The sequence below is a fragment of the Excalfactoria chinensis genome, chromosome 5 (genome assembly GCF_039878825.1).
Source record: "Excalfactoria chinensis isolate bCotChi1 chromosome 5, bCotChi1.hap2, whole genome shotgun sequence".
NCBI lineage: Eukaryota > Metazoa > Chordata > Aves > Galliformes > Phasianidae > Excalfactoria > Excalfactoria chinensis.
The window spans coordinates 51,692,585-51,715,824 of record NC_092829.1 but is presented as its reverse complement, the minus strand read 5'-3'; the positions used below and the strand labels follow the sequence as shown (position 1 = coordinate 51,715,824).

At 37.3% G+C, this 23,240-nt stretch overlaps 1 protein-coding gene across 3 annotated transcripts in view; it reads right to left on the bottom strand.

The window, feature by feature from the left end:
• The window catches only part of METTL15 (methyltransferase 15, mitochondrial 12S rRNA N4-cytidine), a 128,780-nt gene that overhangs the window by 18,948 nt on the left and 86,592 nt on the right, over positions 1–23,240 (bottom strand). For 2 of the 3 annotated variants that reach the window (XM_072338941.1, XM_072338942.1), the window contains exon 6: positions 21,725–23,069. In XM_072338941.1, the coding sequence (XP_072195042.1) occupies positions 22,624–23,069 (446 nt within the window). In that variant the 3' untranslated portion in view covers positions 21,725–22,623. Of the gene's footprint in view, positions 1–1,308; positions 1,490–21,724; positions 23,070–23,240 lie in introns of those variants that run through there. The other variant, XM_072338943.1, reaches the window with a different exon arrangement.

Genomic DNA, 23,240 nt, shown 5'->3' with positions numbered 1-23,240 from the left:
ATTCCAGAGGAAAAACAACTTTACCAATTGATTAGAATTAACAAAATTGGACATGAGATTGTCAGACCTCACGGACATAGAAAAAGTCAAGGTAATTTCTTTCCAGAGGTGGGGTGTGGGAAAGGAACCTAATCCCAGGGATGGCTTGTAGACCTGCTTTTACTGCTGTCCCACTCTCCTGGAATGTGAGGGAAGCCAGAGATACACGGAGTGACTGAAGCTATTTGTATGATTAATTAGTGCCCATGTAACCTTGTGGATCAGATCTGTCTCAAAAAATTTTGTTTGGTGGTATTCTATATGCAAAGATTTCTCTCAGTATGTCACCACGAGAAGAAAAAATAGCTTTGAGAATGCTCTAAGGCAGGTCTGCGCATTAAGGAAATACTTTTGTACTTCTTAGCCTATTTTACTCAAAGCTACCACTGCTGAAGAGAAGTACAAACAGTCATGTTTAAATCCTAAACGCTAATTCTTCTGGCAGTTGATAAACTACTCATCTCTCAGTGACAGTATAATTATTTCCTAACATAGTTCTGGATTCCTTGAATTTTACCAACACCCTCCTGAAATTCCCTTCAGACTGATATATAAGATAAAGGTTTGTATGCATTTTTCTTAGACAGCAGGTGGAATAAATGAACAACTAAATGGCAAAGGCCACTGTTAATATCAGAGGGGTTTAGGACTAAGTGAGATCCAGGTGTTGGCTGATGAAAAGTAATCATGAGAAAAGCTGAAAGATTGTTTCCTGGACTTTTAAAAGCCTTCGTGCTTGAACTTCTCTCTTCTTGCTTTTGAATCTCATTATATTTTATTTTATACTGTTCAGTGAAAGTTAAGTATTATCCCAGAGTTAAGACAAGTATCTTATTGGCCATAAGGACTGTCTCTCAATTTAATATTTCAGCCCATGAAACATCACGGTAGGGTACTATGCAGATGCCAATCTTGGGCAGCATGACAGCAGCAAATCCCCATAAGAAGCAGCAAATCCCCATAAGAAACAACAGCCCAGCTGCTACCCGGTGCTAGACAATCTCTGTGACCCCATGTATCATGAAGAATTACGGACATTTGAAGCACTATTTTATCTTAAAAAGTACTATTTAAAGCTACTGCAATATGTGCATACATTTATACAAATATATTTGCCAACAAAATCAATAGGTACAGATACAAAACACAGACCAAGAGAAAAACAAGAGTAATCATGGAGCCTGTAACTGTGCAGACAGCCTAAGCAGAGAAACAGATCTTGCAAGACACATAGTAGACTGGTTCTGCCAGGCAATGGACATCACTTACCTCTCCATAATCCTTCCCAGACAGCTGAAGAGACCCATTAGTTGAGAATATGCCATTTTCTGCTCTGTCATGTTTCCCATTGTAGAGCACAGAGTGGTCCAAGTGTTTGAACTTTGTATCGGGATGATGATAAGAATGTTTTTCAGTGACCACAGAATTCCTCCAGGACTCTGAATTTTACCTGAACAAAGCAAAAAATTAACATTTTGTTATTTGCCTTCAAAGTGGCCGCCTAAATCTCACTGTCTTGCTGATATTTTAAACATATGACCAAGAAAATTGCTTTCTCCTCAGTCTGAAGGTGCTCCAAATGGTTGAAGTATAAGCTGAATTGGAACTGCATGCTTGTTAGGATTCAGATTTTTCTATTTTCTGCTGTTGGAAGACCTCCCTGCTGGACCAGCAGTTACAGATACAGGTACACTAACAGCAGTTTGACATGTTCCGATCTTACAGGAACTTTCCTATAAGTGCATATGTAAGGAGATAGATTTCCAGGAAAGGCATATTATAATATGAATTGTAATAAACACTGATACAGTAATTCACTTCTGTGGTCACAGACCACAGTCAAGAAAGTGGGAGAGAATACAGCTACGGGAAGACTGCTGATTTCAAACTTTCCTACAGACAGTAAGAGGAAAGGATAGAACAGCTAATGAAAATGCAGAGAAAGCACCAAACATAGAAAAAAGTACAGTTAAAGTGCTATGAGACAGACAACGTGTTAAAAATACAGCAGCTTCCTTGCTATCAAGCACCACCTCTGTCTTTCTCTGTGCTCTTTAAGTTGCTACATTCAGAGAATAACGAACACTGAAGTGCGATTCCTCATTTTGAGTTACCACTAGAAATCAGTGCAGTGGACAAGTGGATGCATCATCTCAAGGACACAAAATTGAGGTAATTAATTGACATGTAGTAGTTCGTAATGAGCCAAGGCAGATCCCACCAAAGGATATCTGTTGGAACTTTCTAAGCCTCACAACAGCCTGTTGATGAGCACTACTGATGCATGACATGGCACACATGCAGGCGTTTCTTTAAAGTAACATTGTAACAGCAGTCAAAGAAGTCGTTAATGAGTACAAACACGTTTTGTGTTCTCTCTGTTATGCAGCAATTGAGGTATATTGTTTTTCACAGAACACTGAAGTGCCATCAAGGGCATTATGCTTCCCTGCTTATACCCTTCTTTGAGTAATTTCTGGGCATTAAGAAACACTCACAGAGGTAGAAATACTGAGGGCTTGTGTTCTTGAATGTAAGCTATCAATTTACAGAGTAAATCTATGTAAGTTACTCTTTAATCCCTCCTTGCTCAGAGTAAGCAGGATATAGTTTAACCTTTTGGGCCTAATTGACCAAATGAGACAGGAACAGTCTCTTTCAGGTGGGTTAAGTTACTTTGCATGCATTGCAAACCCAGAATATCAGCATGGGGAACAGAAAATTCATGTAAATTCCCACGTGACTTAACGTTCATCTACCATATGCATTCATGTTTTTATTCCAAAGGGTTTTCTCTCTCAGGAGTAAAACATGCAAATTGTTTTCTTGCATTAATTAAACTAGCCTACAGACTGAAATGTATGCCAGGGAAGCCTTTCCTTGAAGATTCCCCTGTAAGCTTTCCACATTTGTACACTTAGTTATTTTCACACCACACTGTACTTCATTTTTAATACCCTCAATGCTTTTTTGTAAGGTGTGTGATTATAAAACCTTACAGTTATGATTTTACTGATTACTTTCAAGGAAAATGAGCACTATCTTCATAACAGCTCCTTCATAAATTATGTTAGGTGGGTAATTTCAGCAGCCTATCTGGCCTACATGAAAGCAACAACAAAAAAACACTTCTTTTGTTTTATTCTTGCTTCCTATTTTTTTTAATATATTATTGGTACTTTGTTACTGAATATAGGATGCAGATTTCAGATTAAAAACCCTTTTTCAAGTTCTCTTTTCACTGAATGCCTCATTGAGCAATGAGCTACAAGTAATCTCACTGCTAAGAGTCAGGGGAAAATCCTAAAGTACCTAACCCTTCTAATGAGATTACATATAATTGTGAAATCTGTGAATAATCTCCCTTAGGAAATATTAAAAATAGATCCAATTTGGTAAATCGTGGTATATTGGTATATTAATGCTTTCAAATAAATTCAATTGAAGGGGAAATAGAAAACATGCTTGTAAGTTGCTTGCCTGTTGGGCAAATATTAACAACAATATCCTTATTTTGCTGTCAGCTCCATTTTTCAGCTGCTGAAACCTTCCTACACCAACTAGAAAGAGATGCAGAAAAATCAGAAGAAAAATAATTAGCAGCGGTTCTTCTCTATGTTGATAGGTAAATATTCTTAAATGGAAGGAACAGGTTCCTTTCACTCCCTCTGTAGGGGAGACAGCACAATAACACTGGACAAAAGAACAAGAAGCCATTTGTGTCTTTGAACTGGGGTAAATACCCACCAGAGCTTCTTGGGCTTTGTATTTTTAAGGCACAAGTCTCTATCACTTAATATTCCAGCAGTTATTTATCAACACCTTCATCAGTTTACTCCTTTCTTAGGCTAAAAACATGACCAAAATGAAAGCAGATCTCCCGACAGGAGATGTTGCTAAACATTGTTTCCATACCTTGGCTACAATGTTGCAGAAACAAATCAGATCAAGTCTGCCACTGAGGCATTTTCAAAGTGAATGATGTGAATTGGTCAATCCATGAACTTTTCTTCATCAGCACAATTACAACACAACAGGTTTCTGAAATTTCTTCTGCCTCTGAAATTTCTCCATTTTGGCTTTTATTTTACACTTAAATTTAAAACTATACCATAAAGGACAGATGTCCGTTGGGAAACTGCACATGTAATTTTCTTCAGTTCTGTGATTCCAGTAATATTTCAGGTGTGTGGCTGTTTGCACAGCTGTACCTTTGTGAGGTTGAAGCTTTGAAGCTGAAGATTTTTTGCACTGCATTATAAAATCATTTCCATTTAAAAACGTGTATTTACACTTAAAAAAAAAACAATACCTTTTTCCCCTCAAAGATATATTTATATCTTCTGCTCCTGGGCAAGACCATATTTTAAAACAATAAGATGGCACTATTTAGAAGTGTAACCTCACTTTAATATTATATTTTAAGCACCAGGCTGAAATTTAATAACTTGATTCCCTTTTGGAGGTGTTCCTACTATGTCAACACAGTGCACAAGTTAATATTACCATTCTGATTAAAGATCATAATACACCCCCCCCTTTTATTTTTCCCTGAGCATCCTGATATTAGCTAGCCAGTACATGCTTTGCAATGTAAAATACCAGAACACAGTCAAAAAGCCACCTTCTGTCTTCTCACACCCACCAAACAGGATGTCCAGCTTGTCCATTTTGAGTTTATTCTAGTGATATACAATAGCAAGTTCATAAGTTTTGGAGACTGGACACATGCAATTTATTTCATCTCAAGATACTGCTGGTTGTTTCAGACAGACCTGCTATGGTGGACTCTATACATCAGTGTATCTATCTCACTGGCCTCCTAGAATAATGCTTTTTTTTAGGGGGGGAAAAAAAAGAAAGCAATCTATTTTTCAAGTAACAGATGGATAAACAGATGGGTGGAAAAGTCTACTGAATAGTGTGTTGGCTGCCTGTCATTGCCTGTATGACTGCCAATAAATATCATATGGATTAAACCTGTAAACTAACATGTCCCTATCTGATGAATTCTTTCAGACCAATATGCATTTGCTTGCCAATACCAACATAAATGAAATGCCATCTTGGATAAGGTAAGTTTTTGCAAGGAGACCTAACATCTATGCACAGCTTGTTCTAAGATTAATAACCAAAAAGCAAACAGGAAAGGAAGCCCCATGGTAAAGTGTGCATGTTGTACAGATTAACTATGAAGAGATACATGTTGCACACCTGGATTGAATTCCCAGAGAGAACTTAATCACAAGTATGTTTACACTTAGGAAGATGTTTTCATAGTGCCTTCATGCCTTGTTGTTGACAACTTTGGATTCCTGTTTCTCAGGATTGCACGAAGGAGAAGTGCTCAATTCAGAAGCCAGCCGTGAGATACCTACTCGCTTCAGGCCAACAGCAGAATAAATACAATGCAATTTTAAAGAGATTCTCTCTATTTTGGGCAAACACTATAAAAATAATTAAAAATATAATGAGATGTTCCATACTGACTAGCACTTAGGCTTTCCACTTCAAATATATCTTCCATTGCAAATGCCTACAAGTTGCCTGCCTGCCAATGCCAGCACAACTACATGGAATGGAAGGTACACGCACACTTCAGGGTGTTTATCAGCACAGAGATATCACTGTGTTTAAAAGGATATTTCCTTCCCTTTGGTTCAACCTGATGTCTAATATTCCCCAAGTAATTCCTAGCTCTGGTACTGAGAGAACGTGGATACTTTTTCCTTATTCTCCAAACAGATTTAACAGAGATGGGAATCCTACTCTCACTTCTACAAGCTGGAAAACAAGATGGAGAGAGATCAAACAATTTATTCAGATGGAAAAAAAAACCATGAAATGGAAAGAATTCATGTGAACAGGAGTTCAGTTTTCCAGAGCCTTTACCACATGGTGACCTTATTCCTGAATTTTTGAAGAAAATACAAAAGCAAATATTAAGGGTGAATAACGGCATTGCAATGCTACCAGACACACAAATATGGATGTGTGCACCAGAATAGTGTGTCAGAACGTGAACCTGGTTGAAACTTGGACACGAAATAAACAATGAGTTGAAGAACCCTGAAGGTGGTAGAAAAAGTCTTTGAGCTGAGGAAGACAGTGAAGATGAACATGAAATTTGGAAATAATTCTTTCCACGTGAATGTATCTGAAGAGAAGCATAGCAAAGGGTTCCAGAGAAGGACCCAAGTTGCAGTGTTTGTCCACTGCGTGGCGTAGTTGAGCAAAGAGAAAGCCAGGCTATTCGGACCATAGTAGCAGACTGAAGGTAAATGACACTGAGGTCAGCACAGTCCTTGTGTCTTCAGAACTACACAGTGCAACAAAGCACCAGGGTGATATAATGTGAAAAATACAAATTAAAACAAAACAAAGCTGAAACATGAAGGACATTTCAGATGAGCTGGGATCCTAGAAAAGTTGGTCCTAAGCAGAGCTGGGCATCAAGACAAAACTGGGGCAATCCACTGGTGTAGGATTATGCTAAAATATACAGTACTAAGTCATTAGTATAATTCAATTAGTTAGTGACTTCACCAAAAACATCCTAAAAGCCTTTGAGTATCCTTTCTAACTTCAGAATCTTCCTCACAAGGTTTGAGTACAGCCAGCAAGACTGCAATGCAGAATCCATGCCGATACCATTCTTAGTGTACCCAGAAAGAGGTAAATTTGGTTTTGGAAAAAAAAACAGTCATTATTGCTCCAGCCTCTCTGGGCATCTGAGGTATGTGTTTGTGAAGAAATTATCTAGATTCAGTCTTGCCTAGGGCTGGAGAATTCCTGAATGGCTGGTTCAATTTCCTCATGCACTACAACAGCCTTTTGAGTGACTGCATACCTCTAGTTCCGACTGAAGGGGTGAGTTAAAAGTGGAATATTCTCTTCTAGTGTAATTTTACATGTCTATGTGTCTTACTGTACACTTAGTCATCCCTCCATGAATAAGTCTTCCTGTGAAAGGGCTTCTCTACTCCAGGCATATTCCTACATATTACCATGACTGACAGAATCTGTCAGAAACCGGACTGAAATTTCTGCCCTCCTTTCCTTAACTTATGTATAACAGAGAATACATTTTGTAAAATAATTTAAAAAAATATATATATATATTTAAAAAGGGTATATAACCTTTAGAAACACAACCGACTTTAAGATACTCAGATTAGTAATTAATATTATTTACCCCTTGTGATGCATTTCAGGTTTCAATCAAACTGGAGAGTTTCCAGTTTAACCAAATGAATTTTCATCCAAATCCTAATTTATTTATTTTTTAAAGATAATTCTCACGTTCCAAAAATAACTAAATAATTCCACAGAAGCTTAGGCTAAAATTCAATGAAGCTTAGATGTGTATCTGAGCTAATTTTTATTCCATGGCTGGTTAATCTCTGGGGTTTTAGGAATGTTTGTGTCCCAGTTATTTAAGACAATCCCCAGTCCCCAAAACCTGACAAGATCCAAGCTCTGAAAATACCGTCATACCCTACTAACACTACTGCATCCGAGCAACATAAATCAACCAAACTCTCTCAGCCTCCTGGGCACATTCAGACTGAAAGCTACTGCAGTCTGGATATTTTAGCATCCCAGTAAGGTTGGGCTATCCCATGGAACAACTGCCACAGTGCAGTTGTTCACACAAAAGTAGACACAAACAGGGCAGGTTATTATCAGCCCTTTCATAGTTTTCTCCACCTATTCTCCTTTCTGACTGTTCAATCTCAATAGCCACAGAATCACCTAATTTCCCTTTCTCCAACATCCTGAGGATTACGGTCACTGAGTACTTGGCTACATCACTCTTGCTAGGCAAGGTGATCACATCTAGGCAGGTAATGAAGAACTTCAACACCAGGACAGAGCTCAAATATATTGCTTCCAGGATATAGACTGCTCACATGCTTGTCCCTCAGGCACCAAAGCTGAGTTGCTGCAGAGATGGCCTTGAAGCTAAGGCAGAAAAACCTCGAAAATTTGGCCTGTAAGATCCAATTTAAAATACAGTAGCTCCATCAACCCCAAAGTCCTTAGGCTGTCTTTTCAATAGATGTTGTTTTTCTTTGAGTTGTATTTCTCTTATGTCAAACAATGTCAAGCTATGAAAACCATCTTTCCAGGACAAGAACCTACAGGAAAACAGTTTGTAACATAAGAGGAACACGTGCTGATACACGTTTTATTTCTCCTATTTAAAGTCTCAGCGATTGACACGGAATCACCTTCTAAATTTACTTACTGATAAAGCAAAAACCAGCCAGAAAAGCTGTTACTCAAGCACCTAAAACCAGAGGTAAGACTAAGCAGGGACTCTCGGGGTATTTAATTCCCACTACTTCTTTTCCAACTTCTGTAAACTAAAACCATTTTTGGAAATCAAATCATTCCTCTGCTTCAGCACACTGTTTCTAATTAGAAATGCTGAAAATTCAGGATTCAAAGGCACATTACATAGTGCTTCTGGACTCATAAAAATTGAGAAGAGTACAGGATCCCATACACTGCTCAAATATATCTCACAGTTCCAAGCGACTCAACAGAAACTTTGCACTTTGGCATTTTTAAAGCCAAACCCCTAGAGCTTTCCAGATTAAATTTTCAGTGCATTAATAACTGAGTTGTTTAAACAAAACTGCCATTTTAAGAACTGAACCTCGTATTACAAGTACCTTAGAATTTGATCTTTACAAGCATCTCTACTAATAAATCCTTTCCAAGCCTCCGAGCTGTGATTCAGAAAGAGAAGAATAGTTCAGGGGCAGCAGCACGGCGAAGCCTTGAGTCACGCATGCTTTGTGAAAAGAGTTGGTGCATCATTAGGTAACACAGGAGGAAAGAAAAATTGATATGAGCCTACTCAGCCCAGAGAGGACAGCCTGCATTTTTGATGTGTGACTCAGCACACTCCTCAGCAGCAGCGCTGCGGACAAACAGTTCTCTGCAGGTCCAAAAGAAGCGGGGGCTCTTGAGAGAACATGGGACTTTTCTTTGGTGATGGATTACAGCCCAGAAAGTCTCTGCGCAGCATCACTCACGTGAAAATATGAGTTACATACACTGCAAAAGACTATTTGAAAACAACTAGGCCCACCTTTGTTACTGTTGCTGTACTTTATGTGCTACAAAAATAGAACTATATTAACTAAAACATCTTCTGAGAGATAAAATAAATGTATTTTAAGGGTCACTGACAAAGTAAAGAGCTTAGGAACTTCATTTTCCATCTCAATTGTCATTTTAGCTGCCAAAGTTCACCTGCTGCCATACACTCCTGTGCATACAGGACTTCTTCAAACAATGCTCATGTAACACGGCAACACAAGTACTGACATCACAGCAGTCCTAAATTTGACATAGAAGAGAAATGCTGGCATACTGAATAAGAAAACAGGATAGCTCAGCTGCCAGAGGACAGGAGAAAGAAGGGGAAAAGCATGTAATCCTACCAACATTCTTCTTTTACATGAAAGTTATCATTTCTTCCAGTTTATTTTTAAAAATCCTGGCAAAGCCACCTCCATGTATACTTCAAAAAATACACTATAGTTTCCCATTAAATTTGCTTTTATTTGATTCATTTTTGTCCATCTGCCCCCCTTTAAATCATGCAAAATTTCTCTGCCTCCTGCTCTTCCCACGGCTCAAATATTTATAGTTAAATTTCATAGTTCTATGCACTGGTCATTCATTAGTCAAACAACTTATCTATCAGCTGGGGACAGCTGCAAGTCACTATCCTAACAAACAGTCTGGTAAGTATGAATCATTATAGCTTTGCACATTTGATCATTTACAACTTGGTGTCTGAACCTACAGAAGTAGCTCTTACACCATTAAACCTCACCCTTGTACCCACTTTTCCAGGCATGATTTCTGACTCTCTTGCAAAGCTTATAGCGGAAAACACTGTCTAGCTAGGAGCCCAAGGCTGTAGGACGTGAAGATTAGATTTCGATGAGATAGGGAACAAAAAAAATACATTTGGAAAATGTGTGATGTGAGGGATAAGATGGTTGTATTTATGCAGGCACCCTGATGAATGAACAGATTAGCACTCATCAGCCCAGTCTCTTCCAGTTGAAGATAAAGACTTTATTTTCCCCAAGAGCATCAGGATGGTTACGCTGATTAATGGGGCACGATTTACTTGTGTGTATGTAGAGTCAGAAAATATAAGCACACGTATACCTACATCTTTGAAGACTTTAAGACCCTAGAAGTCCGCAGCTGGACCAATTACCGAAGTAACACCAAGAGGATGAGCGGCAAAATGGCGATTTCTTAAAGCAAACACACACTTATATAAACTATGCTTTTCGTGTACACCTCTCTAGTACACGTCATCGATCCTTCCAGAAATTAGGGAGGGCCTGTTGCGTGACAGCCCGATATCCCCGTATTTCGCCTAATACAACACATCTTCACCTCTACACGAGGCTGTAAAAACAGGATAGCTATATAAGCTTTGTGCTGAGGTAAATGAGCATAAAACTCATCCAGAACCCTGCAACAGTATAAGACATTCAATGCAAGCACATCTGTAGCCACAGCAGTCAATTACCATCATAGTACTTTTTGTACTGCCATTAATACCTCTGCAAATTGAAAGACTACCTCCAAATTTTAAATATATATGTTTATAAAAGTTCAATTATTTTTTTTCCCCTGTTTTCATTCTGGGACAAGGAAAAATAGAATTTTCTTTGCTGCCACTTAACATGCCAAAAATACTCGCTTGCTTTCCAAGACATGATCTATTTTATTTCCTTCAGCACTCAAGAGTTAAAATGCTTTGTTTTTCAACAGACATCATTGTGAGAAGGTGTAACATCCTCGCTAGGAGCAAGGTAGTTTCCAATAAGCTGTACGTTATTTCAGTAACCTGAGGAGCAGAGGGGGATAGGATTTAGATAGGGGAAAGACATAAGTTGAGAAGAAATACTTCAGCTCCCGGTAAGCAGCAGCTGAAAGACACTACCATGTGAAAGCTGATCTTTGTAATACGAGGTCTTTACCCTTTCAGTCTACATCTAAAGACCTCAACATCAATAAAGACCTTACAGTGGTAATTAGCACCATTCCAAACAAATTACAGTAGTTTGTAATTCATTGCTTAATTGATACTTCATCCAACAGAAGGTATTTAACACTCACATAAACCAGAATTGTATTAGAAATGTGGTGAATGTTTTATTTTATAGACAAAGTAGCATGCTAATAAAGACCAAGCTAGAGTTACAATTTTGAAACCGTGCAATAACAGTTTTGCAGCAGAAACTGTATTTCAGCTACACTCATAAAGATTTATCTATGTCCTTTTTCTATATGCATGCTATTCAGACAATTTTACTTACTTAAAAATATATAAACACATTTATGATCTACTTTTTCCTGGTCGGAATTGACTAAAAACTATGGCTATCATTTAATTAGAAAGATGAATAAACCACCTCTTCCTCCCTAAACTAACACTGGAAGGCAAGGGAATTTAAAATTACTGCATCTGCTATTTCATTTTAGTTAAGTTTTGGTGTTCAGTGTTTCTGCAAAGCCAAGCAAACTTATGACATATGGATTTAGGCACTTAAGTTCTAGCATCTAGTAGGCATTTCCTTGAAGCAAGAACTGCACTTCCCTTTTGATAAGAGGATGAGCTTCATTATAACGTACTAGAAAAACCTGTGGCAGGTGGGTTGTTATTAATGGGACATGTTTATATAGGCAAGGAAACCGTAACTCTATTTTTAAATAAGGACTTAATTCATTTAAATGGAGATACCTGGAGCTTTACGGGAAACAGGCTATTGAAACAGGTGATAACATTGTTATTTTTAAGCCCTGGAAAAGCGTAAAGAAAGGAAGATGTAATTAATGTGTTCTGTTCTCTGCCAGGATTATAAGAGAAAGCGATAGTATATTTTTTGCTAGAACATATTAAACCCACTCATGAACTAATCTTCAAGGAAAGAAATCTTTCCCTAAACAGTCACTTAGATTAAATGGAGGGACATTATTAAACTGAATCATGAAACTGTAGGGCTGATGTTCATATTAAAAAGGAAAATAATAGGAACCACTCACCCACTCTTTGTCTTTTGTGGCTACTCCTGCTTCATTTTTACTCTTTGATTATTTTTTATTTGTAAGAAATGAAGCAGGCAAAATTACACTCCCTTATCAAGTAACATGCATTGACTCTTGTGGAGAAAAAAAGCAGCAGCTTCTGTCCACACGCTGTTTGCATTAACCAATATTCAACCAAACACCCAACAAAAACCATTCTGAACAGATTTTAAATAAGTTCAAGCTTTCAAGCCTTTTAAATTCTTCGGTAAGCAGAACTTGATAAGAAATTGATATTACTTCCCTTCCTAATGTATTGTTCACCAAATGCATTTTTGTGTCTAGTAAGAATTGCTGCAGCCAGCCACACAGAGAAAACAAATTTAATTTCATTGAACCAACCCACAGTGTTGGGCGGCACTTGAACACGAGCACCTACAAATCTGCCCCTCTAGCAGTAAACAGCTCTGGATATAATAAAAGTGCACCTAGAGATGTCAGGAAGACATTTAACTTCATTTATAATTCATTAAGAGAGAGAAAAATTAGTACTTTCTCACCAGTCCCTTTGAAAAACCTATGTTGACTGCGAAAGGGCCTTCCATCTGCTCCCCTTCTGATAAATGAGAAACAAGAAACAAAAAAACCCACCAGTTTGCCTCACAGATTACAAGCAAAAGAGCAGAATCGGTTAAGAACATAGAAGAAGACTTGTGCCCCACCTTGCCTGCTTGCTTGGCCTTGCCTAGCAGGATGGTTTTGTGCCCTCTGCTTCTATTGGAGTTGGAAATCTACAAGCGCTAGTGGTTTCTGAGCATAACACACCATTCACCTTTTGCAGTATTCAGACTCTCTGACCACTTACTCCTCCTAAACAGAGGACAACCTGCAGTAGCCTCCTAAAAGGAGCATTTGAGTACAAGTTTACCTGTTTGCACAGTAACATGACATAGGTCAGGGAAAGCTCAGAATACTTTTCTGTTTCAAGTCAGCAGCTCCCCCAACAGCAGCAGCAAAGGACATTTGTGGTGGCAAATGAGAAGAGCAGATAAGAACCTTTGGGTGAGCAATGCAGCCACACACAGTGAGCTTGCAACACCGAAAAGAGATGTCATAAAAACAGAACTGTGCATGGTTAGTAAAATATTTTTAATTATGTATGAAAAAAACATGAAGTAATATACTCATTTCTGCATGCAGGCACACACACACTCACACTTCAGAAGCTCCTAGTTGAACATCAGAAAGAATTTCCTATGTGCATTTAATTAGACTATGAATATTTTTTAATATATCCCAATTACTTGGAATATCTCCAAAATATTATTATTATTAAAATCGTAAATGAAATTTGTGGTGTTTCTGTAACCGGTATTTCCATCTTACCTGTTCTGGCGGGACTCTGTACCATTCATTAATTATTACCGTTTGTGCAGCTCATTCTAAAAGTAAAAGCTACCAAAGCTTTCTACCATCCATAACCCCATGTATCTTTTCAGCCAGAGGCTAAATCCTTGCCAGAAGTGTTGATATATCTTAGGGATCTGTATTTTGTCCCTTGGAAACAGCTTTTTAATTAACTTATTTCTTTATTGATGAGTGTAGATGATAGGAAAGAATCAAGGGTAATAAAGAAATCATACATTCCCAGCCTAACAACCTCTGCTATGCAACAACATGCACACATACACACACAAACCCCTTCAATTTCTTTTTGACTTTTCCTAACTAAATAGATAAGGTAACATGTTTTACATTCAGAATGGGGAAGAAGTAAACATCATTGCCAGTTACACTGCTGCAGAAAATGAGCACCAGATCAATAGATTTGTGTATTTACAGGCATCTGCCGCAGATAATGAATCCTCTTGTAGATTAAACTCAGAAGAAGTGACAAGTAGTTGTTGGAGTGCTGCTGGAGATGGGTTGTTTTACCATTCCCCATTAAAGAGTTCTGGATTGTAACAGTCCTTATTTCCCTAGATGAAAAAAAGCCTACTACTCGTATTGGCCAAAGCTGCACACGTCAACTTAAAACAAAAAATAAATTCAATATTGCTTGTGTGCTCCGCTGCTGCTCATCACAAACCATTTTAAATCATTCCAAGGAGATGGATAAAGAAAAAAAATAATATTATAAAGAGTTGACAATCACAGACACTGGAAAGAAGGGAGTTAAAGATGGAAGATGAGCTAGAATTTAATGATACTTTAACATGGTTGTAAGTCAGCTGAAATGCTGTTGAGAACACCAGATAAAAAGCCGAGCTGCTACAGAGTCAAGAAAAGGAGAGCATAAGAGACACAGCTGCTTCGTCCAAAATGCAACAAGCAGTCATTGCAACACACTATTATAAGCCAATAAATTTTGTTCAATGAGTTTTGGGGTTTTCTGTCCTACATTAGCAGTTCTTGTTTAACTGACCTGCTTTTATTTCCAGGACTAATCTGCCATCCACACAGGTTTAATTATATTAGTTATTAAAAACATATTAAGTGATTACAGTCTGCATTAAAGCTAATTCTTTATTCAAAGCAAAATGACAGCAAGGGGCCAATTCTCTTAATGCAGAATCCTGAGCTTTTAATGCAATATTCAGGCATTTAACAGCCCTTCACACCTGCATACATTATCTAAGATTTTTGGTGAAACAAAGCAAAATGACACTTTTTACACTCTCACCACAAAATGCTGGTACAACGTGCACTGGAAAGGCAACGAGTAAACCACAATTCCTTTTTACCCATCTCCTCACTGGGCATCAGAAAAACAGCAGTAGCTGTGCTGAATGCTAATAAAGATAATAATAATTATTAAAAGTAGTTTCCACTAGCAAACTGGGTACTAGTCACACATTCTAATGCTTCTCAAGTTTCCTCCCAATGATACTTGAAAGCCTGAGAACTTTACAGGCTGCTGAATTTAACACTGGGTCAGACTTGATAACTGCCCACCTGTGCAGCATAATTTGAGGGAAAAATGGAAACATGACTCAGGCAATTTAAATTCTATGTAAAATTTAATCAGTGAAAGTGATATTCCTGAAGATCTGTCTTTGAAATTAAACAATTATCCCCACTGTAGGTGACATAACACCACCCCCCCAAATGTAACCTGCCCCAAACCAGCCACGTGCAGTATTCTCTCTGAGAATGATGATTCTCAGCCAATAACTCTCAATCTTCATCATACCCAAGGCAACTTCAAATTACACAATAGTCAATTACACTGTGTGATGCCAGAGGTATTCCTCAGTTTCAATATCACTGAACAATCCTTGCAGATTCAGTCAAGTCAGATTGCTTCATCACTCAGGATTGTCTTAGAGGGTTTAACTTTTAAATCTATGACAGCAAAACATCTTTAAGATTGTACTTGTACTGTACCATATTCATAATTTAAGGACATGGAGAATTCACATTACATTGCTTCAAAATACTTATGTAAGATTTGTTCCACTTCTACATCTGCCAATTTGGATCTATTAGCTAGTCCCGTGTGACTGCAGTTTACTGAGGCCTGAAAAACAAAGATCACGTGGCCGCTTTCACACAAAAGGGAAATGACTGAAACAAATGACCTTTTCTTTCACACTGAAACAAGCTGGATATCTCATTCTTCAACCCAGACTAAGAGGATGAGTGCATGTTTTTAATCTCATGACATCAAGAAAAAGAGGTAAACTCAAATAGTCCAAAAAGGGCTTTAAGATGGAGGTATTGTTTACAGTTTTCCTTATTTTAACATATTATCTGATAAAAATAATTTCCTTTAGTCTCTCATTTTCACCTTCTGTGCTCAAAATTGGTTGGAGTCTGCAAAGTTGGGGCAGCTAGGACCTTGAATCGTATGGTAGAACAAGTCTGCTTTACAGGACTTTCCACTCTAACAGAAATTCAGCACATTTCATGAACGAACAAAACCTTACACTTTAGAAAGAACAGCAAGTTCAATCTTTCATTATGAAAAAGCAGAGATGGATTCTGCTTTAAAAACATGCTAGAAATGACCCTATGGTCACAACTGAGCAGCTAATAGTCTAGGAACCTCCAACCATCTGCATCTGTGTTCAGGCAAGTGCCTCCAACAGAAAGTTCAGCTCACTGGGAAAGAGTGTGTTTACAAAGCTGTATTTATCAACATTTTTATTCAACCCAATTTTTAATTCAACACTTCAACATCTGGGCAGGATGTAAAATGTGAAAGGACTTTTAAGGATACACTTGCAGGGGTTTGAATTTACAAGAGGTTTCATGCTTCTGAGAGTGTACACATTTGTGTGTTGAAGGTGACCTGACTAGCTGACAAATCACACCTAAGGCTCCTTATAGAAGACTCAGATTGTAATCTAGGCATCAGTCACCATGCCATGAGGTAGGGTATGTTTTCCACCCAGATGCAGATGGTGGTATCCAGTATCAGTTTGATTACTGCACTAGAAAAACTGGCAGGGTCCTGGTGCAAAAACTGCTGTGACACATCCCTAACCATCCTATTTGATTTAGTTTTAGAATGTTATTTAATGCAATACAGCTACAGAACACAGTATTTGCCAAGCTCACTTAATTAATCTACTCATTTCTATTTTTTCATCACCTGTTAGCTTTTAATAGACCAGTTAAGAGTGGTAACTGCTGCACAGGCACAATTTAGGTCAATGCTTTTCAATCAGAGTAAGTTTTCTATTACTTTTAACAGAAGCAGCAAAAGTACAGATGTAATCCTGCTCCCCTTCAAATAATAATTCTTTCACCTCCTGATTTCACCTGAGGAGGTGAGTGGTGTGTTTCAGCAGTGGCAAGAGTGACAATGGGCAACTTCTGTGGGTGAAGGTTTTTAGGATCATGGCATTCTTCATCTTCAACACCTTTTTCAGCAGGTGAAAAAGCATAGCTCATGGTGTTGAACGTGTTGTAAAACAGCACATCGTAGCTGATTTGTACACTTGCTCTATAAAATGGTGTTGTGCTCTTCGTATCTGTTGTAATTTCCATGGAAATAAAGAGGAGGCATTACTTTTGGAGTGACATAAAAACTAGCTTCAATTCCAATCTCTTGGAACTCTTTTTTCATACTGAAACCCACTGTCACCATTATTAAGCCCTTGTGAAATGAAAAGTAAGGTACACCAGTGGATGTGATCTGCCTCTATGTCAAGAAATTTGTTAATTCATCGTTATTGTATCTATTCAGGTAGTATTGCATTGATCCAGACAGTCAGCGTGGACTGCCCCATTACTCAGCAGACTCCGGTAGAGCACCTTTTCAGTTTCCATGGGAAACTCACCTACTGGACTGTTGGACTTACCTCCACGATGTCATCTCTCATTGCCTACCCTGGCATTTCAGCTCACATTCCCATTACTACTTCAAGAAATGGGACATTTAGAAATAACTGGTACCTTTAATAAAACTACTCTCATAAATAAAGGTTGCAAGATCAGGCTCTCAGATTGTGCATGTACTAACAGGCATGTCTGTGTCATTACTCTTTAGAACATACATTTTGCACAATATGAAGCAGTTCTTACAATATCCTCATTTTCAAACACTTACCAGCCAGGGCTGTCAAGTATTAAGTATTTCACAAATTCTGGCACATACATTGGTGCCATGCTTCAAGATTATTTGGTTTCTTGCAGTTATTTTTATAGTTACTGACTTGTGATATAACTTGTTTAGCCTTCTTCACGTAGTCACAGCTATATAAGATCATATCATCATAAACACAGTAGTGATTTACTCTGAGCTCTACTATAAGTTAAGTGCAAATACGAACCACAAACCACCTAAACCTGAAAAGCAGATTACATGTTGTTTGCCAGATTCACATCCCCAGACATGACATGTAAACCAATAACAATGGAACTTAAGTATTTGCTCAATTCTGTCATACATGAAATCTAAGATGTGATTTATATACCATCATTTATTTTCATTTTAGTATCTGTCACATCTCCTAAGCTTTCACATTTTATGCAGATTCTTCCAAATAATATATATTTAAGTTTGTTTTTCTGCCTATTGAATTCACCCTTTCACAGCCTTTGTACTTTGAAAACAGCAATTAGTGTAACTGGAAACAACTACTGACCTGTAAAAGAAATAACAACTCTCTGCATCTTTTTGCCTTGTATCCCCATGTTGAATGTGCTGTCACTCTGATCATTTGTAGGTGCACTACAAAAAGAACAAAGCATAGGTATTCCCAGGGCAGACAGAGGGAGCTGTATCCCCAGTTTTACTCTTTAAAGAGACAGCTATAAAAGAAGTGTCAAGTTTAAATTCACAAACATTGTAAATTTAAGAACATTCCTAGATTGATTTTGTCTGAACGCTGTAAGCAATCCAACTCTGCTTTAAAAGCACTAGCAAAGATGCAATTTTCCTAAAGAACAAGAGATAATGAAAATATTCTTTAAAAACATGCCTATGTGAGAACAGTAAGAAATCTCACCAACCAATCATTTGCTGTTTGTTTTGTTGTGGTTTTTTTTTAAGCTTAGACTTCCATGAACAACTATATATGCGTTTCTGATCCAGTGATGTGAAAACTATTGGAAAGCATGGTATGTCATAAGCAAAGTAGGTCAAAAAGTATTACATACGGTGTTTAATAAAGTCAGATTGATGGGTGCTATGAGTTTTCTGAAAACAAACAAAAAAAAGCCTTTCCCTCTCATTCATCCTGAGATAAGCTTACAATGGATTCACAGGTGGACACAATTCTAACCACAGAGGACTCAAAGGTAAGAATATACAGAGCTGGATTTAAAAGCGTATGTGTCCTCCCCATGCTACTGTTGACCATGCAATAGAAATCATGCATGCATATAGACACTGAGCTATCTCACCACTGCTGCTTAACCTAAAACAGGAAAAAGTGAATGAAAAAGTAACAAAATATTGCACATGTTTATGAAATTACATTAAAAATTTCAAGTTAGCATCATCATAAAGTGGATTTTTTTCCACTAAGGTGTTCAATTTCACAGCTTAATTCTTACACTCTGATTAAATCCTTTCTTTCCCCTCTATCTTCCACAAGGTCTGAGGAGAAGAAGGGCAGATGTTGTTCTACTTTCACTTGAAGTTTCTGCAACGTTTATTATAGCACTGCAGTTTTTATTAACCCCCCCCCTCCCCAAATCCTGCTGTAATTGTACTACATGTGAGATGTAAAAAGGCTTCCATATCTGCTTTCATTCTGAAAGACTGATAATAGCATACTAATTGCTTTGAAACAACTACCGCATCTGTATGGTGACAATAATAGAAGGATGGTAGCTGCAAATACCCAAAAGGTTATTTACAGGAAAAACTTACCCATATGGAAGCCTTCGGTCTGCTGGGAACCACTGAGGCAATCTCCACTGAGGAGCAATCTCCAAGAGATGCTGCCTTAGTGGTGGTCTGCCCTTAAATGAGGTTTAGAGGAGGTGGAGTCAAGCTCCACCCCTTCAGGAAGCACAGCTAAATTACTCTCACCTGTGCTCCCACAGCTCATCCAACACTTGCCTCAGCTGATTAATCAGAGGTTCAGGCTGTGATTACCAATTTCCCATACACGCATCAAAACAATGCATGCATGGACATAAAGACAGAAACCCACAGTCCACCAAACAGAATTTGTGATCCCATGAAAACAGCCCTTACTGGGGGGGCATGGGAGATGCAGGTCTGAACTCTTTACTACTTCTGCTAAAGACATGAGGTAGGACAGCAAAAAACTGGCTTACAGGTTTTGTTACTTGTCTAGTTCTTCAAGTTCTTCTCATTTTTCACAAGTACTTTTGCACAGAGATACTCCAAATGAGTCAAGACTAAGATAATTTAAATTAATCGAATTAAATCAGTAACAATCTGCACCTCAGACTGTTTGTCACAACCATCCCACCTCTGTGTGTCTCCTTACCTCAGGGCAAACATCCTCACACTTCCTTCCTCATGGTGCTGTGACATTCCTTACATTATAAACTTTGTAATTAATACCATGTCTTTTCCAATATAAAGTGCAGCATTACAGCAAATTACTACATGAATCATTAATAATAATAGAAATGTTACTCCAGAAAGCAGCATGCAAAGCCTTATACTTGCTATCAGAGAATGGCCATTTGTTAACAGCGTATACAGAAATAACTATATTTTCCACTCACAGTGTATTAAAACCTCTCTCTTCCAAATGCGTGTCTGCCAAATACCATAACACATGTATACCAAAGCTCACATTTCTGACAATGATTTTTCCCAGTCAAGCACCAATCTCAGTAGATGTGACTATAAAAATACTAAGAAATTGCTCAATTGTAAGACATTAAAAGTTATTAATTCATTATGTTACTTCAAAAATATATTATTAACCCTTCACATTCTGAAACAATGAAAACAGAAATCTTACCTTCATGCTTATCAACTCCTTGCATTCTATTGGATTCACTAATTGAGTCAGATTTTTAAACAGGTATATATATATGTATACATATATATATGTATACCTATTTACAACAGGTATACAGCAGCTTAACTATACAAGAGTCTGTGTCTTTGAAATTAGATGGGAAAAGTGTGATTATTTTAAGCATAGTCCTAAGTGTAATGAGTTTTAATGTAGGTTCTAGGATCCGTGTACATAGAACAACATGCACTGAAGCGTGTTCCTGAACAGCACACAGCATTGCATTATAACTCTTCCAAGCCTATAGAGGAAACACAATTTTTCCAGCCTACAATTGGAAGTACATTTCAATATGGAACCTAAACTAAAAACAACTTCACCATTTATATTTAATGTTAACTTTAATAGACACTTTTTCATACAAACATCTGTTGTCTCTAAGGTGTCAACAGCAAATAATATTTGAAGTGGAATGTTGAATTTAATATTTAATATCACATATAACAAAAGTAGTGAAAAATACTGAAATTTCAGGAGTGCCCATCATCATTCACCTGGTATTTTAGATTACTTGTCTAAGTTACCATGCCTTAGTTTTACCACAGAATTAAACAGCATCCAAGTATTTCAATGAGCGGCACCTTACAGGCTTTATAGGTGGTTGATCAAGATTTCAATTTATTTGTATCAATATGATCCTAAAAAACTCCAGAGAAGCAGAAGATGTGAAAAGGATGCTTGATGAAAGTCAAGTCTGGGATGATCCAGCGATCTTTTGAAAGCTAGTGAAGTAGTTATTTAGCTCCAAGTCCAAAACAGCATTTTATTATTCACTCTGCCAGTCTCCAGGATATCCTGCTGCCTATTTTATTATTTTATTATTATTTTATTATATTATTATTTTATTATTTTATTAATCAAATATTCAAATAAGGATTTGTTTTTTCCTGAAAAGCTGAGTCAGAGGTCAAATAAGTTGAAACACGCTATTATATAATCATTATTAACATGCAAAAATAGCAACAACAATGAACTTTTACAATAAAATACACATCTACAGCTAAGTCCAATTCATTTTGACTTTTTCAAAAATATATTACTAACTTTACTAGTTAGTATGCTATCCAAGTAGGAAACTGCTGTTAGTAGTTCACTTATAAGATAGAAGTCAGTACTTACCTAAAATAACAATTATTAAAACATCGTCTGCGAAGGAGAATACTTTGGAAGAATCACGATATGCTGGTTAATAGCAATTTCATCAACACATCAAACTTCTACTGGATCTATGTATCAAATTTAGGACGAAAGGAATAACCTCAAATTACCTACTGCAAATCTACCTGGTGTTTCCTCACTACATATAACGTCCAAGTGCAATACAGAGGCCTTCTGAAGTACCTTTTATCTCAAGACCTATTCATTATTTAAAGTCAATAAACATTAAATAACCAGGCTATCATACATGTAATTATTTTCTTATTAAGAGAGGTAAAAGATCACTCATAAACTCTTGGATTAGGCATAAGGTTATGATATCAATTTATGTAAGATCAAGCTACTGTCATACAGATGTTAATTCAACAAATCAACAGACAAATTTATATCTCAATAATTCTTTCTATCATGAGTTCTTAGGCTAGTTTAAAAACGTACACTAGATTAAAACAGTCAGTTGACTTCATTGTTTGACATCAACAGCTATAAAAACATGGCAGTATCAATCAGCTACTGAATTTAGACTGGAAGCGTCACAGTTCTGAGTTGAGTCTAGAGGAATCATTTTAAATATAACAAAATTGTGATTTATAAAAACTTCAGGTTTTGTCCTTTGTAAAGAGATATACGTTTGGTATAATCAGTAATACCCACTCATGCAACTTATTTTATTTATTTTATTACTCTACCTTTTGATGTTCTACTTTACACCCCAGTCAAAAAGAAGTAGAATGGTGGGTAAAATGTTTTTTGACAGTCTTTTCCATTTTATTTTTCTGTTTGGTGTTACCTGTCCGGTTAGTCCTCCAGAAAACAAAATTGTAGGAAATTATATATGATATAAATTATATATAATTATACAAATACAATTATATAATGATTCATTTTTATTTCAGAGTTTAACAGCAGCTCTTAGCTTGGCCGATCTCGCTCTTGGATTTATTAGAATATCCTTGGCCTGGGGTGTGAGAACTTTTTTCTGTATAAAAGTCCACTTTGGGTTGGATTTTCCATGGGGGAATTCTTGTGTATTTTCTTCTTTGGAGCAATTTTTCAGAGCCCGTCTTATCTTCTGCCTTGAGCTAAGATTGTATTTTTCTGTCATGTCTATTCCATGAAGAAAACGTTTGATGATACGATCTTCTAGAGAATGAAAGGAGAGGGCTACAAGTCGACCTCCAGGTTTTAGAAACTTCTCAGCTGTCTTCAGCCCTATAAAGAGCTCATGAAGCTCGTCATTTACAAATATTCGCAGACCTTGGAAAGTTTTGGTAGCGATGTGTGTAGGTCTCTGAAGCAGATCCTTTCGTGCATACAATGCTGACGCTGGAAAAGCACCTGTCATACATTTGAAAAGGCACATGTCACAATTTTGTTATTCCTACACTGCTATGCTGACATTAATCCATGTATGCATGATGACTTTGAAGGAGTGCATACTTACCAAAGAACCTTTAGCGAGCTTCCTTCTTTTAAATACATAATTATCTTCTGCTTTAGATCCCCTTT